General features: G+C 42.3%; 1 protein-coding gene across 1 annotated transcript in view; it reads right to left on the bottom strand.

Moving 5' to 3' along the window:
- STARD9 (StAR related lipid transfer domain containing 9) overlaps nt 1–25,350 on the bottom strand; it is a 174,760-nt gene that overhangs the window by 129,701 nt on the left and 19,709 nt on the right. The window contains exon 2 of the mRNA XM_075844676.1: nt 18,638–18,707. Coding sequence (XP_075700791.1) covers nt 18,638–18,707 — 70 coding nt within the window. The remainder of the gene's footprint in view (nt 1–18,637; nt 18,708–25,350) is intronic.

Below are 25,350 nucleotides of genomic sequence, written 5' to 3'. Positions count from 1 at the left end.
AAAATTTGCCCGGTTGCTAATAAATTGTCAGGTCAGTCAGGATTGCAGAGAAGTGAAGTCATTTGTTAACATGTATTACAAATTATCCATTCACATTAAATGTTGTAAGAACTAAGATTACAGACAGTAGCACTGTAGTATAGAAAGAAAATCCTCTGATCAGATTTCATGGCAAGGTAAACTCAGAAGCCAGAAATGCTGCATGCCAGCTAAAGAGACCGCTGACCCCTTCTCTACTTTAACAATGGAGGATCAAATTTACGGAGGTGACATCTTGCACATTCCAGTATTTCCAGAACTGCCTACAGCTCCTTAGTATTTTAACAAAACTGTTAATATAGTTTTCAAATCTTTGCAGACTGCTTCAGGTTTTAAAATCTAGCACTTTTTACATAATTTCCTCATAGATTGTAAACTCTTACGAGAAGGGCCCTCACTACTCTTGTTTTAATTAGTTTGTCACTATGTAATGCCTGATTTTTATATTATATTATTATCCCCAAATATATTAGTATCAAAATGTATCCATTTATCTGCTATCTGAACATAATGCAGGGCTGTTGGGGAATTTCAGAATCCTTTAGGGAAAAAAAAATGAGATGCTTCATTATGGAGGTTCATATGGAGAGTCCGTAATACAAGTAGCTCTGATAGTCATTGACTTCCTCGAATGGTCACATGACACCAAATCCATCAAATATTTATGAGGGCACTTAAAAATTGTGAAGGCTAAGTACTCAATTTCACTAGATACTCTTTGGAACATTCTCAATTTGTGCGGGCATACAATGGATCATCAGCGTTTCCACAAACTTGTTGAATTCATGGCAGCTTGAGGTCAAACTGTCATTAAAGGGGTATTCCCATCCCAGAAATTTATGGCATATCCACCTCTGAGATCCACACGGGGCCCCCTGACCTCCATCCTGTCGCTAGACTCCGGCCACCGCGTTAAAAGGTTGCCTGGTACTCCGGAAAACAGGGTAGCACAGCGAGCCACACTGATTCCATAGCTCACAAGTATCGAAAACAGCTTAGCTTGCTGTGGTCCGCTGTGGAAGTCTGTCTGTGGATGAAACTAATTGGTGACCTAAGACAATGCCTCCACGTGGGTCTGGAGAAGCGATCGGGCTGTCTGCAAAGCCAGAGCTTGGCACTTCTACAATGCCTTGTATGGAGTGAATAAGATAACATCCTATAGTCCTTTTCTATGTGACCGAAGTACGAAGGTTCCACCGGGTCATGAGTAATCTCTTTAAGGTGTTGATGCATTATGGTTAAATGACTACTACAAACAATCTACTCACTGTGAGACCATTACACGGACAATGGAACCATTGTACATATAGATTGCTTGTGTGGATATGACCTGTATCTATTCATATTGCGTTTGCAGTGTAAATCAAAGGTATATGTCGGGAGGACCACAAGGTATACCTCCGACGAAAGGCTGCAACATATCCCACTGTATAGACATACAGTAGGATACGTTGCCCTAACCACTTGGGCAGAGCGCTGCTCCTAGGGAAGCTCCTGACGATACTATTCCATATATAGACAGTGATGTCAAAAGCATCCAATGCCGGAGTCCCCGGCCAAAGCATCAGTAGCGTTCTGGCTGGGCATTCAGTTTCCGGCGAAGTTCCTGGCATCACTGTTATGCCTGGGAAATTGCATCATGTAGTCAGAGTATATGTGATTCACTTGCACTATGATGGTGATGAGAACATAGCAATGTAAATTGGTAGAGTGATATGTAATGCACTGCCAGGTTTATATAATATGTTTATTTGCATCTCATCTTATTCCTAGCATCTCTAATGATTGAAAGCAATATAATGTGCATTACTGTAGAATCGAGCGCTGCTGTAATATCTGCAAGCGCTTCCTGCTGTATTTGAGAGCATAGTTTGGCCAGTGGTACTGTATAGTATAATGTCCACTTTGCACATCTTTTCTTTTTTTTTTTTTAAATCAGTTCAAGTTTATTTAACAAATAACAACATCATTACAGGTCATCATACAGTGATAAATGCAATAATGTTAGTACATTATAGACCCAGTAGGCATTGCCGACATAACAAATACCCCCATCCCAAACTCCCCCTTTCCCTGTCCCCCCCCCCCCGCAACCCCCCAGCCGTCAATATATCAAAAAGGTTACAATATGCCAACACCTGTTACTGTCTTTTCCAGGCCATCTCCTTTCCCATCCCAATCACAGGTGTACCATATACATACAGTCAAAACAAAGAGTAACAATCTCACATAAGTTCCCCCTCCATATCTACTAGTGCCACTCCCCCACCAGTCTCCATATACCAACTCCACCCCTGAAGAGAAGCTGCCTTGCCCAATACCAAAGCACCACCCTCTGGGCCATCAGTATGCACCTCGGCCATCCCTGCCATGTTAATCTGAAAGAGACGAGCGAAGTGTCAGGAGTTCTGCGGATGCCAATCTAGAATGGTCGATCCACCTAGCCCATTGTTTCTCAAATTTCTTAAGAGACCCCCTCTTTGAATATATCTTCTACTCCATCAGAACCTTGTAATTTATCATACCAATTATTTCCTGCATCGAAGGTGGTTCCACATCCAACCAATGCTTAGCTATACCCTTCCTCACATGGTACAACATTTTGGCAATGGCCAAACATTCCAGCCGTTCCCCCTCCAAATCCCCAACATATCACAGGAGCATCACTATTGGGTTTATTGGAATCCGCACCTCATACGCCCATCCCACTAACTCTGACATCTCCCCCTACAAGTTCCCCAGAACCCCAGAGGACCAGAACATGTGATAAATATCTGCCTTTTCTTCCAGACACCTCTCTTTGCACATCTCTAGACAACTACCGTAATGATAGGTTATTAGTATAATTCCTTTTTGCGTCGTCGTTCTGAATGGCTCTGTTCACTCTTGCAAACGTTATTTTCCATTAGACTTTTTGATGGTTCAAATAGCATAGCATGCTGTAATATTGCATCCAGAAAAAGGTAATAAATAAACAAAATAGTGGAACACAATTTTTATAAATCTGAACGACCCACTATCAATCAATGGAAGAAGAAAAAATGCTGTAAAAACGGAAGCTTTTTTTCTTGCTTTAGCGGTAGTGCATTTTTATGTGCCTGGAATATGCAGTGCCATTAAAGTGGTTTGCAAATAAAGATTAATCATTTAATAATTAAAAGTTATACAACTTTGTAATATACTTTGAGTTTCAGTTCTTTGCCATTTTCAAGGTCTTGTTTGCGGTCAGTGAATGGGAACATTCTTGTTTACATACAGAGACAAACTTTTTCCAGACCTAGTCCTGCTCTCAAATGGAGATGTAGATACAATTTTATCAAATCTAATCAGTCCTTTGTGAGTTAAAATCAGCAGCGGCTGCACAAATTCCTCTGGTAGTTGCTACAATGTATCATTCTGGAGTCTGAGCGGTTTAAGACCTGTTCACACAGAGTTTATTGAAAATTTTTTGACGCAGAAATTGCGGCAAAAAGCGGCCGAAATTGATCTTATTGTTTTCAATGGGAGGTGAAGGCGTTTTCTTTCCCATGCCCCTATCTTCAGGCGTTTTTCACCTAAAAAACCCCATTGAAATCAATGGGAGATGGAAAAAAACACCACGAACGGCCAACACGGTTTTTTTCGCTTTTTATGTCAACAACCGCTCACAGTTTTTCCCTTTGCCTGTTGAAGAAATAGGTTAAAAAATGCCTGTGGTGCAAAAGCTCTTCAAAATAACCGAAGCAGATTTGCCTGCAAAAAACTCTGTGTGAACATACCCTAAAAGGCTCTGTGTGAACATACCCTAAAAGGCTCTGTGTGAACATACCCTAAAAGGGAACCGGTCACCAGCATTTCACCTATTAAACCAGCAATACCTGGTGGCAGTGGGTGAAAAAATATGAATTAGACCTACCGGTAATTGTATTTCCAGGAATCCATCATGACAGCACTACAGGAGGTTGCCCTATTGACCTCTGTAGGGACAGGAAGACAGAGAGGTTAAAAGGCCCCTCCCACCACCCACTTGCCAGTGTTTTTCAATTACTACACCAGGATGGATGTAACCTTATTTTATTTCTAGGGATAATAACTGACATGTTAATTGCACAAATCAGAATTCAATAAGGGAGGGATGTAATGGTGCTGTCATGATGGATTCCTGGAAATACAATTACCGGTAGGTCTAATTCCTATTTTCCAGTACATCCCTCATGACAGCACTACAGGAGCAATACCAGATTATAATGCTCAGGGCGGGACTACGGATTGAAGCACTTTCCGTCCAAAACTTAAATCCGTATCGGACAGAACATCGAGCCTATAATGTTTGCAAAACGTATGATGGCTTGACCAAGTGGCAGCTCTGCAGATTTGGTCCATAGAGGCTTCTCTTCTTTCTGCCCAGGATGCCGAAACTGCCCTCGTTGAATGGGCTATGATGCCTTGTGGGACACATAGTCCTTGGGACTTGTAGGCTTCTTGTATGGTAGGCTTTCTTTCCTCTATTCTTTCCCCCAAACAGGACAAATAGATTTTGATCTCGTCTCCAGGAGGAGGTTCTATCCAGATACTGAAGAATGGTTCGCCTGACATCCAGGCAATGGAATTTTTCTTCTTGTTGGTTTTTTGGATCTGGATAAAAGGAAGGTAGAATTATTTCTTGTTCCCTATGGAAAGCAGTAGATACCATTGGAATAAAGGAGGGATCCAGCTTTAGGATGATCTTATCCTCTTGTACTTTTAGGTACGGTTCTATGACTGACAGAGATTGGATTTCTCCAATCCTTCTTGCTGAAGTAATAGCGACTAAGAATGCAGCTTTTAGAGTTAAAAAGTGCATACTAATTGTGTCGAGCGGCTCAAAGGGGGGCTCACAAAGAGTCGTTAACACCACATTCAAATCCCAGGTAGGAACTGATTTCTTTAGGGAAGGTTTCAGTTTAGAGACCGTTTGAGTGAATCTTCTGATCCACCGATGTTCAGCCAGGGGAGTATTAAAAAAATTTCCTAAGGCTGAAATCTGTACTTTTAAGGTACTGGGGCTAAGCCCTTTTTTGAATCCCGATTGTAAAAAATCTAGGATTTTCGCGATGTCGGGAGAAAAGGGGTCTGGTCCTGGGTCTCCATACCAGGAACAGAATTTCTTCCAAATTTTTTGATAGATTTTTTAGGAAACTTCTTTATGACTTGATAAGATAGTTGAAATTACCTCATTTGACAGACCGTGGTTCCTCAAGATCTGCCTTTCAGGATCCAGGCTGACAACTTCAGAGTTTCTATTCCCTGAAAGAATAAGGGACTCTGGGAGAGAAGATTCTCCCTGACTGGGAGCATGATAGGGTCTTCCAACGCTAGGTATTTTACGATTGGAAACCAACTTCTTTTTGGCCAATAGGGAAGAATAATGATGAGCTTTATCAAATCTTCCTGGATTTTTCTTAATACCATTGGTATTAGAGGAAACGGAGGAAAGGCATAGGCCAGATCCATGTCCCAGGGTTGGGACAATGCATCTACTCCCAATGGGTTGTCTCTGAGATTTAGGGAGAAGAATGTCTCTACTTGGGAGTTTTTCCTCGTGGCAAACAGGTCTATTTGTGGATAACCCCACCTTCGGGTTAAGGACAGAAAGACTTCCCTGTTTAGGGACCATTCTCCAGGGACTCCCTTGTCTATGTTGTTTGTGCAGAGCCACCAAAGGAGGGATGATTTCACAGTCTCGGAAATTTGAATTCTTGAATTCAGGGAGCTCTGTTTTCGATCCCACTGGGACAAGATCAGATTCTGTAAGGGTCTGGAGTGAAATTGACTCCATGGAATAGATTGGATGCAAGACGTCATCATTCCCAACATCCGCATACATTCCCTTATGGAACAGGCGTCTTTCCCCCAAAATTTCCTTACTTCTGCCAGTAGGAGTATTTGTTTCTCTCTTGGGAGGAAGGAATGTTGAAGGGAGGAGTCTAGCAGTACTCCTAAGAAGACCTTCTGTTTTTGGGGAGGAAGACTCGACTTCTGAAAGTTGATTATCCATCCCAATTCCTGTAGTAGGGAAAGAACCTGTGACCGATGACTGTCTAAGATAGACGGAGTATCTGCCGTCAACAAGAAGTCGTCTAGATATGGTATAATTACTATACCCTGACTTCTTATGAATGCCATGATCTCTGCCATAATTTTTGTAAAAATTCTGGGGGCGGAGGAAATGCCGAAGGGGAGGCAGACGAACTGGAAGTGGAGAATGGAAGGACCGTCGTGAATTGCGAATCTGAGGAATCTCTGGTACGTGGGGTGAATAGGAACGTGATAATACGCATCCTTTAAATCGATTGTACACATTGATGCCTCTTCCCTTATTAGAGGAATAGTCGATCTGATAGACTCCATCTTGAATTTTCGATATTTCACCCATTTGTTTAGGACCTTCAGGTTGATTATTGTCCTGTAGGAACGGTTTGGTTTTTTGACTAAGAAGATTTTTGAATAGTGGCCTTTGCATATTTCGTTGTGGGGAACTGGAGAAATGGCTCTCAATTTGAGTAGTTTCTGGACGTCCTGGATAAGGATCTGATGAAGGTCTTTTGTTTGGTACTGGGTTATTAGAAATTTCTCTGGAGGAATGGAGGAAAATTCTATTTTGTACCCTTCTTCTATGATCTTTAGAACCCAGGGGTTCTGGATTATTCTCGACCATTTGGGATAAAATTGTAGGAGTCTTCCTCCTATGCTCTTGGCGTCATTGCTTTGAGGGCTGGAATGAATTATTTGGGTTAAGGAGATATCCTCGACCCCTTTTTCCTTTGGGGTAACTCCAGCGACCGGACTTCCCTTTCCCGCTGTAGTTCTGTAAGGTAGGATCCCTCTGTTGGTGAAACCTCCCAAACTGAGGGGTTTTTTTTGGTTTCTCTCCAGGAAACCCCTTTTTCCTATCTGCTGCATTCTCCAGCATGTTATCGAGGAGAGGACCGAATATCAGAGACCCTGTAAACGGGATAGAACACAATTTGTTCTTGGACTTCGTATCTCCTGACCACATTTTGAGCCATAATGCTCTTCTAGCAGCATTTGAGAGAGCCCCATTCCTGGCAGCAAATCTAATAGATTCCGCTGAAGCGTCTACCAAGAATCCGGTTGCCATTTTTAGTAAGGGTAGAGATTCTAATAGATCTTGTCGTGATGTCTTCATCATGAAATGGGTCTCTAGCTGGTTTAGCCATATAAACATTGCTCTAACTACTGATGTGGCCGCGATATTAGTCGAGATCAAATCAGAGGAAGATTCCCACGCTCTTTTCAGTAGTCCGTCTGCCTTTCGGTCCATGGCGTCCTTCAACTGCGAGGAATCTTCAAATGGGATTGCGTTTTTTTTAGCAACCCTGGCTACTGGGACATCTACTTTTGGGATCTCATCCCAACGTTTAGTGTCTTCTGGATCAAAGAGAAGTCTGTTTTTAAAATCTCTTGAAATGAAGAGCCTTTTTTCTGAATCTTCCCATTCAGTTGTCACCATTCTTTTGAGATTTTCGTTTACTGGAAAAACCTTTGTTTTCTTTTCCGTTAGACCTCCAAACATCTCATCCTGGATGGTATGTGGTTGGTCTTCTTCGGGAATATCCATGGTTTTCCCGTATTGCCTGAATTAAGGTATCAGACATCTCGGAAGAGAAGAAATTTTTTTTCTCTTGAGTGGAAGAAGTTGAAGGCAAGAGTTCCTCTCCTTCTTCTAACTCACCCTCCGATAGGTAATAACACTCCTGCTCCGAGTCAGACCCCTGAGAGGGAGGACAATATTTTTGATCCACTTCCATCCGTGGTCTTTTTGCCCGGGAGTGGGAGGGAGTTTCTTGAGGAGGGGCGAGGGAGGCTACTGACTGACCCACTTCTTCACGAATCATAGCCCTAAGTTCAGACATGAACGTTGGTTGTTCCTCCTTTAGTATTTTTGCAATACAATCCTGACACAATTGTTTCCTATGTGAGTCTGGCAATTTTTTTGCACAAGTCGCACATTTTTTAACCTTCTTTTTATCAGTTTGTCTCTGAGAGGAATCTTTATCCTAGAGAAAACAGAAGGTAGGTAAAGTATGGTGTACATACATAAGGAGTCATAACCCTTACCCCAAGGGTGAGACTCACCTGACCCTGGGACATATCTGGAGTTCCATCAGGACGAGGAAGTTCCATACCGCGACAGGCAACAGGCAATGCAATATGCAATCCACAAAAATAATCCAAGTTAGAGTTATCAGCTCTAACTACATACCTGTGCGTGTCCCTTTAAATGCGGGCGTTTTGAATTTCCCGCCTTCCAAGATGGCCGCGGACCGGAAGTAGCCCGACGTCATTTACGGTCGGCTATTCGTCCTTTCCTTGGAGTGCAGCCGGCGACTGAGGCTTGCTATGCGGCGCAGCGAGGATCCCTGCCGATGCGTCCACGTCTATGGAGCTTCCGGCACCCGCCTGGTCCGCGGCCAGGCCGAAGCCTGCTTGGGAATCCCCAGCCCCCACACACTACCCGAACCCTGCCTAGGATTCCTCCGGTAGGTGTCTCAGGGTGGGAGCTAAGGGACCCCTCGTTCGAGGGGTGTTAGCCTGGGCTTTAGGGGGAAGAGAAGGGGGAGTGAACGGACCCCCCGATCTTGCCCCCTGCCCGAGTTTCTTTCCTGCATAATACAGGAGCGACGTCTCTCTGTTCCTCACCCTGTGGGGACAGGAAGAACACTGGCAAGTGGGTGGTGGGAGGGGCCTTTTAACCTCTCTGTCTTCCTGTCCCTACAGCGGTCAATAGGGCAACCTCCTGTAGTGCTGTCATGAGGGATGTACTGGAAATCATTTTTATGTAAGCTATAATTATCTTCTAAGTCGGCTCTGTACCATTAGTATTCCGTTTTTTAGTGTTCCCGTGCTGCATGCTAATGATTATAAAAGAGTCAGATCTTCATTCCTCGATCCTTTCCGGGTTAACCCCGCCTGCTTACTTTTGATTGACAGCTCCTCGCCTCCCCCCAGCACACACAAAATATCACACTTGCGCATCGATATCTGGTTCTGGTGCGTGCGCACAACGGGACACCATAGCGCCGCCTGTGCAGTAACTAGATTTCAGGCCCGGACAAAGCGCTCTCTCAGCCAAGATTTTTGGCGGTAGGCCGGCATAAAAAGGGGAACGAACGAGACTATCGGATTATTACCATAAAAGGAGCAAAGATGTTTGCAGACCGTTATTTAAGATCGGAGGAGGAGTTTAGGAGAGGGGATAACGGTAATTAACTTTTGACAGCAGCGACCAGCGAGGGGTGAGTAAAGTTCAATAGGTGAAATGATGGTGACAGGTTCCCTTTAAGGCCTAGCTCACACAGTTTGTTGACAGGCAGAAAAAATCTGGCTCAAAATTCTTTCAGGAATTTTGAGGCATAATTTGAATTGGCAGCAGTGTTTGACGCTTTTTATTTTGCATTTTTTGTGCTGTTCTTTGCCCACAGTTTTTTTTAAGCCATTTTAGCTAATGCAAAAACTAAAGGGATAAAAAGGCACAAAAAAACACCCGCTCCTTTTCTGCCTCCCATTGGTTTCAATAGGAGGTCAGAGGCAGAGACCAATCGAAGAAAGATTGTGCCCCTTTTTAAAAAAAATATATAGTTTAGCGTAGTAAGGGCACCTGTCACTATTTCATACTGCCCGTTATTACGGCAGCATAAACCTGCTGACGAGCGTGCCCCGTTTTTTTTCACAAGTGGCCAAAATCCACTCGGGAAAACCAAAAACGCTTCAGCCTCCCATTGAAATCAATGGAGGACTATTTAGGGCGTTTCTTGGCACTGATTCCAAATGTGGTTTCCGTGTCAAAATCAGCGCGAAAAAACTCTTTGTGAACTGACCCTAATAATTGTTGGAACATTCTGTTTAAAGTGTTATTCCCAGGTAGACCATTTCTGGCATAACCACAGGATATGATTAATGTCTGATAGGTTTCATCTATCAAGAGAATCAGGGTTCTGTGAACCTGCTCGCTGAAATAAGTCGTCCATCTGCGGACACTTTTAGGGTATGTTCACACGGCAGCGTCCATTACGGCTGAAATTACGGAGCTGTTTTCAGGAGAAAACAGCTCCTGAATTTCAGACGTAATGGCATGTTGCAGGCGTTTTTTGCAGCGTCCATTACAGATGTAATTAGGGCTGTTTTTCCATTGTGTCAAGTGACATGCACTTCTTTGACGCGGGCGTCTTTTTTACGCGCCGTATTTTGACAGCGGTTCGTAAAAAAAATGACCGTCGGCACAGCACATCATAAAACCCATTCAAATGAATGGGCAGATGTTTGCCGACGTTTTGGTGCCGTATTTTCGGACGTAATTCGAGGTTAAAACGCCCGAATTACATCCGTAAATAGGGTGTGTGAACCCAGCCTTACCATTGAAATCAATGGAGAGGTGGCTGGGCTTGTGCTTCTCTCTCCATTAAGTCTATGGAAGTTGCAGAACCTGGGAGTTACAGTAGTCTAGGGACCTCAACCAATCCGACATTGGAGTGTCATTTGTAATCCCAACAAATTTGTAGACTAGGGGGTTAAATACTTTTATAAGTCATGCTATGGTATTGTCATACTGCAATCACCTGATATTAAAAAAGCACTCCAGTAATCATTTTTTTCTTGCCTTTATAGCACAGCATAGGCTATTATTAAAGAACAGCGTAGAGGATCTTGTGTATGCCTTGTGTACACCTATTTTATTTGATGTGTCATTTATGGGTTGTCTACCATCTTGGTTCCTTCTTCCCCTCTGATGTGGTAACCCTAATGCCGCCCTTTTTAAGTGCAGCAAATGATAGATCAGTGACAAAGAACATCTGTACCCAAACTCACACTGCAGAGTCTCAGTGCATGCCATGCGATGCAGCTTCAGCCTGTCCCTCCTGCATGTGATAGATTTGTGTCAGCTCTTACAAGCAGGAGAAAGGGTAGAGAAATGTGAAGCTGCCTCTCATACAAATACACTTAAATACATACAAATGCACACAGGACTTACAGACAGTATAGACAGGCAGTGTGATTCTGGGGATCTGTATAACTGCAGCTAATCATTGTAGGTACTCACCTATTATGACTGAAGTCCTGGTCCCTTAGATAGGGAAAAAATTATATCTTCAGCAATAGCATATGAATAAGGGGACATAAAGAGGTACAAGGAGGGTGGGGTTGGGTGTTTTGGGGAGGTGTCTCAGTGCTGACAGGAGAGATTTGATTGGCGCTTATGTAATCTTCTAGTTCACAGGAAGTCCTCCACACAAGAGAGACTGACCTCCTGTCTACACACAAGAGCATGGTCTATTTTGGTAGTCAGAATGAGATCACATGACACAGTTGCCTATAGTGAAAGTTTCAAAATACATGTAGGCAACTAAGCTGGGAAGAAGCAATAGACACTGCTAAAATATTTCTGGTGAATTAGAAGGATACATGCAGAAACAAAATTTGCCCGGTTGCTAATAAATTGTCAGGTCAGTCAGGATTGCAGAGAAGTGAAGTCATTTGTTAACATGTATTACAAATTATCCATTCACATTAAATGTTGTAAGAACTAAGATTACAGACAGTAGCACTGTAGTATAGAAAGAAAATCCTCTGATCAGATTTCATGGCAAGGTAAACTCAGAAGCCAGAAATGCTGCATGCCAGCTAAAGAGACCGCTGACCCCTTCTCTACTTTAACAATGGAGGATCAAATTTACGGAGGTGACATCTTGCACATTCCAGTATTTCCAGAACTGCCTACAGCTCCTTAGTATTTTAACAAAACTGTTAATATAGTTTTCAAATCTTTGCAGACTGCTTCAGGTTTTAAAATCTAGCACTTTTTACATAATTTCCTCATAGATTGTAAACTCTTACGAGAAGGGCCCTCACTACTCTTGTTTTAATTAGTTTGTCACTATGTAATGCCTGATTTTTATATTATATTATTATCCCCAAATATATTAGTATCAAAATGTATCCATTTATCTGCTATCTGAACATAATGCAGGGCTGTTGGGGAATTTCAGAATCCTTTAGGGAAAAAAAAATGAGATGCTTCATTATGGAGGTTCATATGGAGAGTCCGTAATACAAGTAGCTCTGATAGTCATTGACTTCCTCGAATGGTCACATGACACCAAATCCATCAAATATTTATGAGGGCACTTAAAAATTGTGAAGGCTAAGTACTCAATTTCACTAGATACTCTTTGGAACATTCTCAATTTGTGCGGGCATACAATGGATCATCAGCGTTTCCACAAACTTGTTGAATTCATGGCAGCTTGAGGTCAAACTGTCATTAAAGGGGTATTCCCATCCCAGAAATTTATGGCATATCCACCTCTGAGATCCACACGGGGCCCCCTGACCTCCATCCTGTCGCTAGACTCCGGCCACCGCGTTAAAAGGTTGCCTGGTACTCCGGAAAACAGGGTAGCACAGCGAGCCACACTGATTCCATAGCTCACAAGTATCGAAAACAGCTTAGCTTGCTGTGGTCCGCTGTGGAAGTCTGTCTGTGGATGAAACTAATTGGTGACCTAAGACAATGCCTCCACGTGGGTCTGGAGAAGCGATCGGGCTGTCTGCAAAGCCAGAGCTTGGCACTTCTACAATGCCTTGTATGGAGTGAATAAGATAACATCCTATAGTCCTTTTCTATGTGACCGAAGTACGAAGGTTCCACCGGGTCATGAGTAATCTCTTTAAGGTGTTGATGCATTATGGTTAAATGACTACTACAAACAATCTACTCACTGTGAGACCATTACACGGACAATGGAACCATTGTACATATAGATTGCTTGTGTGGATATGACCTGTATCTATTCATATTGCGTTTGCAGTGTAAATCAAAGGTATATGTCGGGAGGACCACAAGGTATACCTCCGACGAAAGGCTGCAACATATCCCACTGTATAGACATACAGTAGGATACGTTGCCCTAACCACTTGGGCAGAGCGCTGCTCCTAGGGAAGCTCCTGACGATACTATTCCATATATAGACAGTGATGTCAAAAGCATCCAATGCCGGAGTCCCCGGCCAAAGCATCAGTAGCGTTCTGGCTGGGCATTCAGTTTCCGGCGAAGTTCCTGGCATCACTGTTATGCCTGGGAAATTGCATCATGTAGTCAGAGTATATGTGATTCACTTGCACTATGATGGTGATGAGAACATAGCAATGTAAATTGGTAGAGTGATATGTAATGCACTGCCAGGTTTATATAATATGTTTATTTGCATCTCATCTTATTCCTAGCATCTCTAATGATTGAAAGCAATATAATGTGCATTACTGTAGAATCGAGCGCTGCTGTAATATCTGCAAGCGCTTCCTGCTGTATTTGAGAGCATAGTTTGGCCAGTGGTACTGTATAGTATAATGTCCACTTTGCACATCTTTTCTTTTTTTTTTTTTAAATCAGTTCAAGTTTATTTAACAAATAACAACATCATTACAGGTCATCATACAGTGATAAATGCAATAATGTTAGTACATTATAGACCCAGTAGGCATTGCCGACATAACAAATACCCCCATCCCAAACTCCCCCTTTCCCTGTCCCCCCCCCCCCGCAACCCCCCAGCCGTCAATATATCAAAAAGGTTACAATATGCCAACACCTGTTACTGTCTTTTCCAGGCCATCTCCTTTCCCATCCCAATCACAGGTGTACCATATACATACAGTCAAAACAAAGAGTAACAATCTCACATAAGTTCCCCCTCCATATCTACTAGTGCCACTCCCCCACCAGTCTCCATATACCAACTCCACCCCTGAAGAGAAGCTGCCTTGCCCAATACCAAAGCACCACCCTCTGGGCCATCAGTATGCACCTCGGCCATCCCTGCCATGTTAATCTGAAAGAGACGAGCGAAGTGTCAGGAGTTCTGCGGATGCCAATCTAGAATGGTCGATCCACCTAGCCCATTGTTTCTCAAATTTCTTAAGAGACCCCCTCTTTGAATATATCTTCTACTCCATCAGAACCTTGTAATTTATCATACCAATTATTTCCTGCATCGAAGGTGGTTCCACATCCAACCAATGCTTAGCTATACCCTTCCTCACATGGTACAACATTTTGGCAATGGCCAAACATTCCAGCCGTTCCCCCTCCAAATCCCCAACATATCACAGGAGCATCACTATTGGGTTTATTGGAATCCGCACCTCATACGCCCATCCCACTAACTCTGACATCTCCCCCTACAAGTTCCCCAGAACCCCAGAGGACCAGAACATGTGATAAATATCTGCCTTTTCTTCCAGACACCTCTCTTTGCACATCTCTAGACAACTACCGTATTTTCCGGACTATAAGGCGCACCGGATTATAAGGCGCACTTTCTATGAGCGCCTTGTAAGCAATCATGTTTCATATATAAGGCGCACTGGATTATAAGGCGCAGCACATTACCGTTAAATAAACCATTGCTCAGACTGCAAGTCAAAATTTATTACACTTTTTAACAATAACTTGCAACTGGTTCAGCTGTAATTGCAAATCAAAACGTTAAGGGTATGTGCACACACACTAATTACGTCCGTAATTGACGGACGTATTTCGGCCGCAAGTCCCGGACCGAACAGTGCAAGGAGCCGGGCTCCTAGCATCATACTTATGTACGACGCTAGGAGTCCCTGCCTCACTGCAGGACAACTGTCCCGTACTGTAAACATGATTATACTACGGGACAGTTGTCCTGCAGCAAGGCAGGGACTCCTAGCGTCGTACATAAGTATGATGCTAGGAGCCCGGCTCCTTGCACTGTGTTCGGTCCGGGACTTGCGGCCGAAATACGTCCGTCAATTACGGACGTAATTAGTGTGTGTGCACATACCCTTACCGTACTTTTTCAGTTCATTCCTCCACCAGAAATCCATCAAATCCGTCATCTTCAGTGTCGGAGTTGAACAGTTGGGCGATTTCGGCATCAAGCATGGGGTCCTCCTCTTCATTATCCGAGTCGGTTTCGTTGCTGCTGCTAGGCTCTTCAGTGGTGATTCCAGCCTTCCTGAAAGCTCGGATGACACTGGAGACTGATACATTCTTCCAGGCATCCACGATCCACTGGCACATAGTGGCATAACTCGCACGGCGTTGCCTCCCTGTTTTGGTGAATGTGTGGTCACCTTCTGTCATCCAATGCTCCCATGCAGCTCGCAATTTAACTTTAAATGACCTGTTGATGCTGATATCTAGCGGCTGGAGCTCTTTGGTTAATCCACCAGGGATGACAGCAAGCTCCGAATTAGTTTTCTTCACTTGGGCTTTGACAGTATCGGTCAAGTGGGCGCGCATCGAGTCACAGACCAATAGGGATGGGGATTTGTGAAAAAAGCCACCCGGTCTCTTGACGTAGACCTCCCTCAGCCACTCACTCATCTTCTCCTCATCCATCCAGCCCTTTGGGTTAGCCTTAATGATGACACCAGCAGGAAAATTTTCTTTAGGCAAAGTCTTCCTCTTGAAAATTACCATGGGTGGTAGTTTCTGGCCATTAGCCTGACAAGCGAGAACTACAGTGAAAGATGACTTCTCATTTCCTGTGGTACGTATAGATATCGTACTGGTCCCTGTTTTCTCAACAGTACGGTTTACGGGGATATCGAAAGTGAGGGGAACCTCATCCATGTTAATAATGTGTTCTGGCTGGATATTCTTTTCATTTATCTTGGTTATGCAGTAGGTGCGGAAAATGGCCAGCTTCTCTTCATAATCCTTTGGTAATTGCTGGCACACAGTAGTTCTGGTGCGAATGGAGAGATGACGCCTTTGCATGAAACGAAAGCACCATGAAGGACCTCCTCGAAAGTCCTTGATCTCCATGTCACGTGCTAAAGCAGTGGCTTTGAGTCTAATAGAGACAGTGGAGACGCTTCTACATGCGTTTCTCTGTTCCATAACCCACTGTTCTATTTTGTCCTCCAACTGTGGCCACCTTGCTTTGTTTCCTCGGAAACTCAGTTTGGTCTTCTTTACTTGGCGGAGGTCATCTTCTTGTTTTCTCCACTTACGCACCATGGATTCATTAATGTTGAATTCTCTTGCAGCTGCCCTATTTCCATGCTCTACTGCATAACTTATAGCTTTAAGCTTGAAACCTGCATCATAAGCATGTCTCTTAACAGGAGGCATTTTTTGGGGTAGTGGGTATAGTTAACGCTAAAGCAAAGATATATTGCAAGGATCCTACAGAGCTGTAAGTATCACTCAGTGTGGCTCCTGATTACGGTGGCCGTAATGCTCAATCCATTTATGGATACTGTAAAAACCCAAGTGAAGAATAAATTCATAGGCGCACGGGGGGGAGGAGCATGGTGTGTGCTGTGGTATGCCGCCGCCGACCCCTGCCGCCCACGATAGAGGTAAAGGATCCTGTATGAACCCCTCTCTTTACTGTCGGGTTCATATATAAGGCGCACCGGATTATAAGGCGCACTTTCTATTTCTGAGAAATTCTCAACATTTTATGTGCGCCTTATAGTCCGGAAAATACGGTATGTATATAGAGGTAGGGCACTGAGATGATACGCCCAATGTCTCCAAGGTCAAACTTAGACACTGCACATGGGATAGAACTCAGTTAGTGACATGGAGCGTGGAGACACTGCTGTGCTGAAATCAGCGTCTCAGTGTGTAGTAGATGCTGTGCAGTATATTATACACAGGGGCATGGAAATGGTTCATGTGTGATTAAACCTAGATCCTTGCATGTATTTCACAAGGAGAGACCTATCCCTACCTACATGTACTGACTCTATTGCAAGAGATAGACAAAGCTGAACGCCCGACACGCTGTTTTAGAGTTTTCTTCTTGGGGTATAATTCTCTTTTCGATAACTATGGACTGAGGTTCCTTATTTATTTTTTTATAATAAAGCAATATAATTTACAGCCTGAGTGCGTGGCTTTATATGCCCAGAATACTTTCTGTGTTCTGGTATGTCATTGACTATTCAGGTGCTGAGCATAGCAATGAGATTTTGTCAACATTGTATAGCTGGGAGATTTGTGTCGTAATCTGGTTCTTTTCATAAAATTCTACTTACTAGTCTAAGCAATGCTCGGCAAGGTAAATACATCAGCAATAGTTGCACAAATATCTCCGCTAGTTTGCTACAATGCAACCTCTGAAAGTAAACAAGAGTGTTCTCAATCACTGACCGCAAACTACAATTTTTAAACTGGTGACGAATTGAAACACAAGGTATCTTAGAAAGTTGTAGCACTTTTTATTTATACAATGATTAAGTTGATTTATGTAAAATCAGAAAACCCCCTTTAAGTTTAGGGCTTCTACTATTCACATTTGCTTATTATTTATTAAAAAGCAGCCTGTAGGGGTTTGGGCTCACATTAGGGCCCTATGTACACGTTGCCACTCTTTAGGTGGAAAATAGCTCAATATATTAAGCATTAGATAATTTTTTTTCTGCTGGTTTGTATGGAGGTACAATAAGGCCTACTTCTATGGGTGCCATATTATGGCTCCATACAACTCAAAGGTTGTATGGAGCCGTAATACTGTTGGGTGCATGAGCCCTAAAGGTTTCAAAATATTAAGGATAAATGAAAATTTAGGAAAAAAAAGTCAGAAACATATATATAACGTCTATATCACTTGTGTGTTCTTGTAGGAGTACACTATGCACAGATTTGCAGACAGCACTGTAAAGATCTTACAGTATATATCAACTAAGGGTTTGAAGACAGAAGAACTGTACAGATCAGTGATCTGTGAAGGGTGCAAAAAATGGTGGACCGTGGAAAGTGAAGACCCACATATGTTTTTAAATAGAATAATATCTTGTGGGATAATAGCTACCAGATTGCAATGGGGAAATTGTTGCCCAATCTGTAAAGCAGAATTAAAGATTACAATTTGGCTTTTGGAGCTAAAATTTAGCTGAAATGATTTTTGAGTGCAATGTTGCATTTGCAAAGCCCCTGATGGACCAAAACAGTGAAAACCCCCCAAAAGTGATCCCATTTTGGAAACTACACCCTCAAGGAATAGATCTAGGGGTATAGTGAGCATTTAGTAGAATTTATTGGAATTATGCCGTGAAAATGAAAGTCTACATTTGTTTTCCAATAAATTGTAGCATTTTTTTCATTTTTTACAAGGGATAAAGGAGAAAAAGAACCCCAACATTTGTAAAGCAATCTCTATTTTTCTGTACTAAAGTATAACGATATGCAAAAAAAAATTATTCCAGTCATGGAGCTCTAATAGCCCCCAAAGTCTCACTTGGGGACATTGAGGGTATTTCCAATCCGAACCACTAGATGGTTCATGATGTGGAAGTCAGGTTGAACAATGGATTTAGTTAATGGGTTGAAAAATACCTATGTAATCTGCCAGATGCTATGGACTTGCAAAAGCGGCAGAAGCCTAAACATGGAAGCATTACAGGTCTTCCACTAAATACAATAAGCATCCACTATTTTTAGTGGAATCCTGTGCTCTTCCTAATCACTCAGGGGACCACTTTTTCTAGCTTAACATTTAGGATATAACAAGAGGTTCTCTAAAGCAACAATTACACAATTATTTAGCTTCTTTGGAAGAATGACAGTACCTTTATGTTTCTAATCCTTGCTATTTTCTCATCAACATTCACTATGATTCTTGCGCCTTCTGCATTCTCTCTGAAGAAGAAATAAAGTTAAACTTTTAGACAAAGGAAGAATGTTCATTTTCACTAGTAATAATATGCGGTCAGTAAATATGCCGCAACATGGTAATGTGTAAGCTTTAGGCCTTATTCAGACGAACGGGAAAAACGTCCGTGCAACGCGCGTGATTTGCACGCGCATTGCACGGACCTATATTAGTCTATGGAGCCGTGCGGACATGTGCGTTTTGCGCGAATAACGCACCCATTGAAGTCAATGGGTGCGTGAAAACAACGCAATGCCGCACGGAAGCACTTCTGTGCAAACTGCGTGATTCGCGCAACAGCTGTCAAAAGGATGAATGAAAACAGAAAAGCACCACGTGCTTTTCTGTTTACAAACATCCAAACGGAGTGTCATTATGATGGCGGCTGCGCGAAAAGAACGCAGCCGCGCATCATATGCTGCAGCCACACGGAGCTGTTAAGTGGCTTTTGCGTACGCAAAACGCTGCGTTTTTGCGTGCGCAAAAACGCCACGCTCGTGTGAACCCAGCCTTACAAAAACCTGTATAGTCAGCTCATTTATAGTACTAAATAGCTTGATCAAGTTGAATTTGATAAATCATATTATTTCGGCATAAAACAACAAATTTGGAGCAACTTTTCTTGGAACTCTGTGTTATTACGTTCCTCTGTTATTCCTCAAAATTTATGAATAAATTGATAACTGGGTCCTATCATTTCCCTCGTCAATGGGGTGTGTCTCTGGACAGTGCTAGACTGTGTAGAGTCACACACTATTGGCAAGGGAAATGGTAACACCATGTTGTCAATTTATTCATACATTTCCAGGAGGAGTAACAAGAGGAACAGCACAATGTACATTTTTAAGATAAGGTGCTCCAGCATTGTTATTTCATGGGGAATACAAGGATTTACTAAAACAGACATGTCCGGACAGGTGTTCTTTAATAAAAGTAAAGGCTATCAATTCGTCATTAATGAGTAATTCCACATGGGCTCATACGCTCCTTAATAGTCATCTATTTAATGGAGCAATTGTGCATATGTGTTCAATACTGAATACAAACATTTGATGGGTTAGAAAGATTTATGCTATGTTCAGAGTTTTTTTTACACGTTTTTTGCTGCGGAACCCGCGGCAAAAAACAGCCGAAACTGCGTCTCATTGTTTTCAATGGGAGGTGGAGGCGTTTTTTTCCAGAGAGCAGAAAACAACGCTCACGGGAAAAAGAAGCGACATGCCCTATCTTGAGGCGTTTTCCGCCTCAAAAACCCCACTGAAACCAAAGGGAGATGGGAAAAAACGCTGACGCATTTCATGTTGAAAACCCCTCGCGGTTTTTCCCTTTGCCTGTTGAAGACATAGATAAAAATAAAATCGCATTAAACAACGCGTCAAATGAAAAAACCGGAGCCGATTTTTCCAGGCAGAATTTTATGCCTGCAAGCAACTCCATGTGAACATAACCTAAGAGTTCTGTGTCCGAAATCTGAGGCTGAAAACCTCATCAAACATTCACACATTAGTAGTTGAAACAAAATATATACTATATTAAATACTATATTACAGTATTAAAATACATCCTAACAAAAATATCGTTTTTAACCAAAGAATAATCAGAACTTCTCTAGAACTTTACCGAGAGATTCTCAGAGCCAAACATTGCTTGACCGGTGATGGTCTGACCCCTGGGACTCCCGGAAATCACTGATGGGGCCGTGACAGACCGAAACTGATATTTTTAAGCAAACTTAAAGAGACTCTGTTACCACATTATAAGTGCCCTATCTCCTATATAAGGAGATGGGCGCTGTAATGTAGGTGACAGCAGTGCTTTTTATTTAAAAAAACTATCTGTTTTCACCACTTTATTAGCAATTTTAGATTGTGAATAGACATCCCGTGGAATGTCTATTCACTGTCTAAACACTTCAGTATTGTTAATGTGTTAGTATAAGACAGCACATAAGGATCTAGCAGGATCCCTATGCGCTGCCTAAATGAATGGAGAGGAGTGCATGACGCTGATTGGTCACTGATTGTACACTCCTCTGTACAACGCCCACTTGGTCTAAAGTAAAAATACACCCACTTGGGCATTAAGCAACTCATTAGCATAAATCTAAAATCACTAATAAAGAGGTGAAAACAGATAGTTTTATTAAATAAAAAGCACTGCTGTCACCTACATTACAGCGCCCATCTCCTTATGTAGGAGATAGGCCACTTATAATGTGGTGACAGAGCCTCTTTAAGGTATAATATTTTGCAGTGACATTTAAAAATACTGTCATAAACTGAAAACAATTGCATGTGTTACGCAAGGTTCTGAAACACAAATGAAGGAGACCTTGAACTTTTTGATTTCTTGCAAATCCAGGTGACACATCCTCTTGGTGACTCTTCAAGTCTTTTTACTGGTACATTTGGTGTTTGTCAGGAAGATGGATGTGCCTCTTCTTTTAATGTTACTCTACTTTCATTTATGATGTCCCTAAGATTACATATTCGAAAACATATTTCTTAAAGTTAAAAGGAAACTCCCGTAAAAAAAATAAAATGGATATTCCTATTGCAGTTATGTGTCAGTCAATGAAGTTATTTGTGTCATGCACAAAGAGGCAAGAGGGAGACAAAACAACTTTGGCCTGTCAAAAGCACCATATGATGGGAGACACACATACATCCCAAGCTACAAGTTACCCTGCTACACAGTGTATAGCATTAGGGCAGCACACAATATGGTGGGGTGAAAAAGGAGTTGCTAGGAGTGGGAGGGTTTACTCTTTACTCTACAGTAGTCTGTACCTACAATAATAAAAGAATGTAAAAAACGGCTCACAGGCTATGTCATAAACATCAGATAGATGTGGGTCCCACCGCACCTATCTCTAGAACAGGGCCCCCTGAAACCCATTCTACTGCTCTGTGTAGTGGCTGAATCGTTTGATTTCCAACCGTGAATCATGGAAACAGCGTAGCTCGCTGAGCCAATTCCGTAACTTTCCTTAATTCATGGTCGGAAATCGCACGTTTCAGCCTCAACACAGCAGTAAAACAGGGTTTAGGGGGCCCCGTTCTAGAGATAGGTGAGGGTCCCAGAGGTGGGACCTGAATCTGACATTTATGACATATCCTGTGGAGAAGTCATAATTGTCTCTGATGGGAAAAAACCTTTTAAACATTTTTTTTATCTAAATACGTCTAAAATTCAGTGCTGAATAATTTTGAAATATATCCTTATAGGTGTCTCAATAAACAGAACGTTCTCTGGAAGTTATGTCATTTTGGGAAAAGATCCTCCTGAACTAGATTACAGAGGGTTGTCCAGGATTAGAGTAAAAAAAATATATATATAATTTTTTTTCCCCAGAAACAGCGCCACGCTTGTCCATGGGCTGTGTCTGGTATTGCAGGTCAGCCCCATTCAAGTGACACATTTCTGATGGCTGAGAGTCCAACTGTTGGGACCATTATTATCCCTAGAATTCAGAGGCTGCAACACCAAGTAAAACATCTGGTTTGGGCTAGGAAGAGCAGCTCTGGAGACTAAATTGTTGTTCTAACAGGTAAAATATTGTGCAGACAGAGAAAATAAATATTCATAATGACATGTACATTTTATTACTTGGATGGAGATTAAAAAGACTTTCCGATGTGATTTTACATATAAATGTCAGGGCTGAATAACTATATTCATCCTGACATCTTTTTTACCCTAGAATCGTAATATTGGTGGTAGTCATGGCAATGAACAATATGTCACTGCGACTTTCAGACTACTGCTTCCCTCCAGTGGCAATACGTTGGGTAGCGGAAATCTAGGAATCAGTTGATAACGTCACTTAGGCCTAATTCACACGAACGTGTTGAACGTCCGTGGAACGGCCGTTGAAACAGTGCCCGTCCCATGGACCTATGTAATTCAATGTGGCCGTTCACACAGCCGTTGTTTCAACGGACCGTGTGAAGGGTCCGTGCGAAAATAGGACATGTCCGTTCTTTTCACGCATCACTCCATAGACTTTCAACTATGGGGGATGCGTGACATCACGTCCCGCAGCGCTGAGCACGGATACACCTCGGACGTGAAAAACTGAAGTTTTTCATGTCCGAGATGCGCAGCGCTCATGTGAATCAGGCCTAAATCCAGAAGAGGAGCCATGGGAGAATGGAGGATGAGTATTTGTTTTCCCCCCACAGCGGGCCATATTTATTCTCTAGTACTACTCACTAGGGTTTAAAATTAATTTAGCATATTTTCAGATTTACAGTGCTTCATAATAAAGCTACCAAAGTAAAGGTTTATTCACATGGGAAGGTTTTTGGCGGTTTTTTTTTTTTGTTTGTTTTTTGCTGTGATTATTGCAAAAATATGGTAAAAAAAACCACAGTACCGCAAAATCAGTTTTAATGCAGCAATTTTTCAAAAAATCACAACATTTTTGGCGTGATTTTCTTGGCTTAATTTTCTTAATAATCTCTGCAAAAAAAAAACGCCACAAATCTTGCCAGAACGCAACATATGCTAAAATTTAATGTTTGTCCTCAGTATAAATTTCCTGTCATATGAAATGTTTCAAAAGCGTCTTTGAAATCACATAAGTAATTCCATACCAAATAATTGCAAGCAGTTGAATCGCAGACACAGGAATTCCTGGGAATCTCTATCCCAGTGTATTTGGCACAGATATAATAGACACAGTGTTGACAATGAACCCGGAGCGAACCTTCTCCTGAGGTGGTACTTTTCACATCATTGCCATTATTTTTCAAGCAGAGGAAATAAAGCATATACTTTCTTGTTTCACAATGTAGACTGGTTACTATTCTATAGGAGGATTCTGATGCTTTGCAAAACCATAATGCTGTGTTCATGGGATAAATCGCGGATAAAACGGCAAAGTGTGAACACAGCCTAAGCACATGTTCACACGGCTGATTTTATTTTGGCACGACAACCACGTATCTTCAGCACCAAAACACACGTTAAAATCACTTACATACATCGTCGCATGGATGTTACAAGGCAAAATTGAAAACCGCATCACGTAAAAAAAAAAAAGAAGTAACATGTCACTTCTTGACTCCATTTCCATGCGAAAACTGCATTGGGCAGCCACACGCTGATTAGACCCATTGACCGGAGCCAATCTGTGTGCAAATTTGCGGGTCAGCTTTGGATTTGTGCCGCAGATTCTCAGCCAAATCTACATATGAAAAATCTATTTTTTCCATTTAAAAAATATCTGCCATGTGAACATGGCCGAATAGTGCAATTAATTATTCTAAGAACTCCAGCACATACAAAAGAGGTCCGAAACCATATTGCAAGTCCAAGTGGTACCTCCATACAGCTCCTTGATCCACAGTATATTCCCCTAAAAAGTATTAATTTCCTAAGATAGTGTCCAGTAAGGGGTGTCCCAGAAAGCCGCCCTCCCATGGAGGTGAGCCCGAGATCCCCTTCCCACCTGCATACCTTGCTCAAAGGCCTTCACTTCACTACATTATGTAAAAGGCTACGTGCACTCTTGCAACCATCTGTTTTTATTAGGCAACGTTGCAAATAGTTTTGATTAATAATATCCTACGGAGATGGAAATTTGTTCCGCAGCATAAAATAGCTGGTCTCTATTTTGGAGAACATAAAATGAATGCTGGTGGAAAGATTACAGTAGTTGGAAATGGTTTTATTTATTTCTCCGTTTGTTATATATTTTCTATAGCTTGTTCTCATGGTGTTATGTCTTTCACTAACCTGTTATGTATTTTTTATATCTTGAGACAAGAAAGTCATCGCTCTCAAAACATGCTGTGTTTTGAAAATTATTATGAGAATTGCTAATATTTTACACCTAAACTAACGACATTTTTTTATAATAATAAGGTTATGAAGCATTAAGAAATGCACCTTGGTGTTGAGTGCACAATATTATGATTTTTAAGCATCACTGAAGAGTGAACCAGCTGTTTGATAAGAAAATTCTGCAACGCTACCGTTTTGTGCACACAGCTCCTGTCTAGACATGTCTCCATGGTTACAGACTACCCTGTGTAGTCTGATCGTCTACTTGTGTTACTTACTGTTTGTGTAATCAGTCTGTTGATATGTTAGCAAGCAGCAAGGGACAGGTGGAAGGGAGTAAGGGTGAGAACACACAGAGCGGAAGCTGAAACCACTCCAACATGCTGTGGCGAATAGAATAACAAAAAACTGTAAAATTGTGCGGCCATTTGCCACCACATGCAGGCATGGCTACGGCCGTATGCTGCATTGTGTGTTCTCATCCTAAGGCCTCATTTACACGAGCGTGTGCGTTTTGCGCGCGCAAAAAACGCTGCGTTTTGCGCGCGCAAAAGGCACTTGGCAGCTCCGTGTGTCATCCGTGTATGATGCGCGGCTGCGTGATTTTCGCGCAGCCGCCATCATAGAGATGAGGCTAGTCGACGCCCGTCACTGTCCAAGGTGCTGAAAGAGCTAACTGATCGGCAGTAACTCTTTCAGCACCCTCGACAGTGAATGCCGAACACAATATACACCAACCTGTGAATAAAAAAAGACTTTCATACTTACCAAGAACTTCCTGCTTCCCCCAGTCCGGGCTCCCGGCCGTTGCCTTGGTGACGCGTCCCACTCTTGTCATCC

The sequence above is a fragment of the Rhinoderma darwinii genome, chromosome 12 (assembly GCF_050947455.1).
Source record: "Rhinoderma darwinii isolate aRhiDar2 chromosome 12, aRhiDar2.hap1, whole genome shotgun sequence".
NCBI classification, from domain to species: Eukaryota; Metazoa; Chordata; class Amphibia; order Anura; family Rhinodermatidae; genus Rhinoderma; species Rhinoderma darwinii.
Note: the sequence above shows the minus strand (reverse complement) of the source record. Positions and strands in the feature narration are given on the sequence as shown.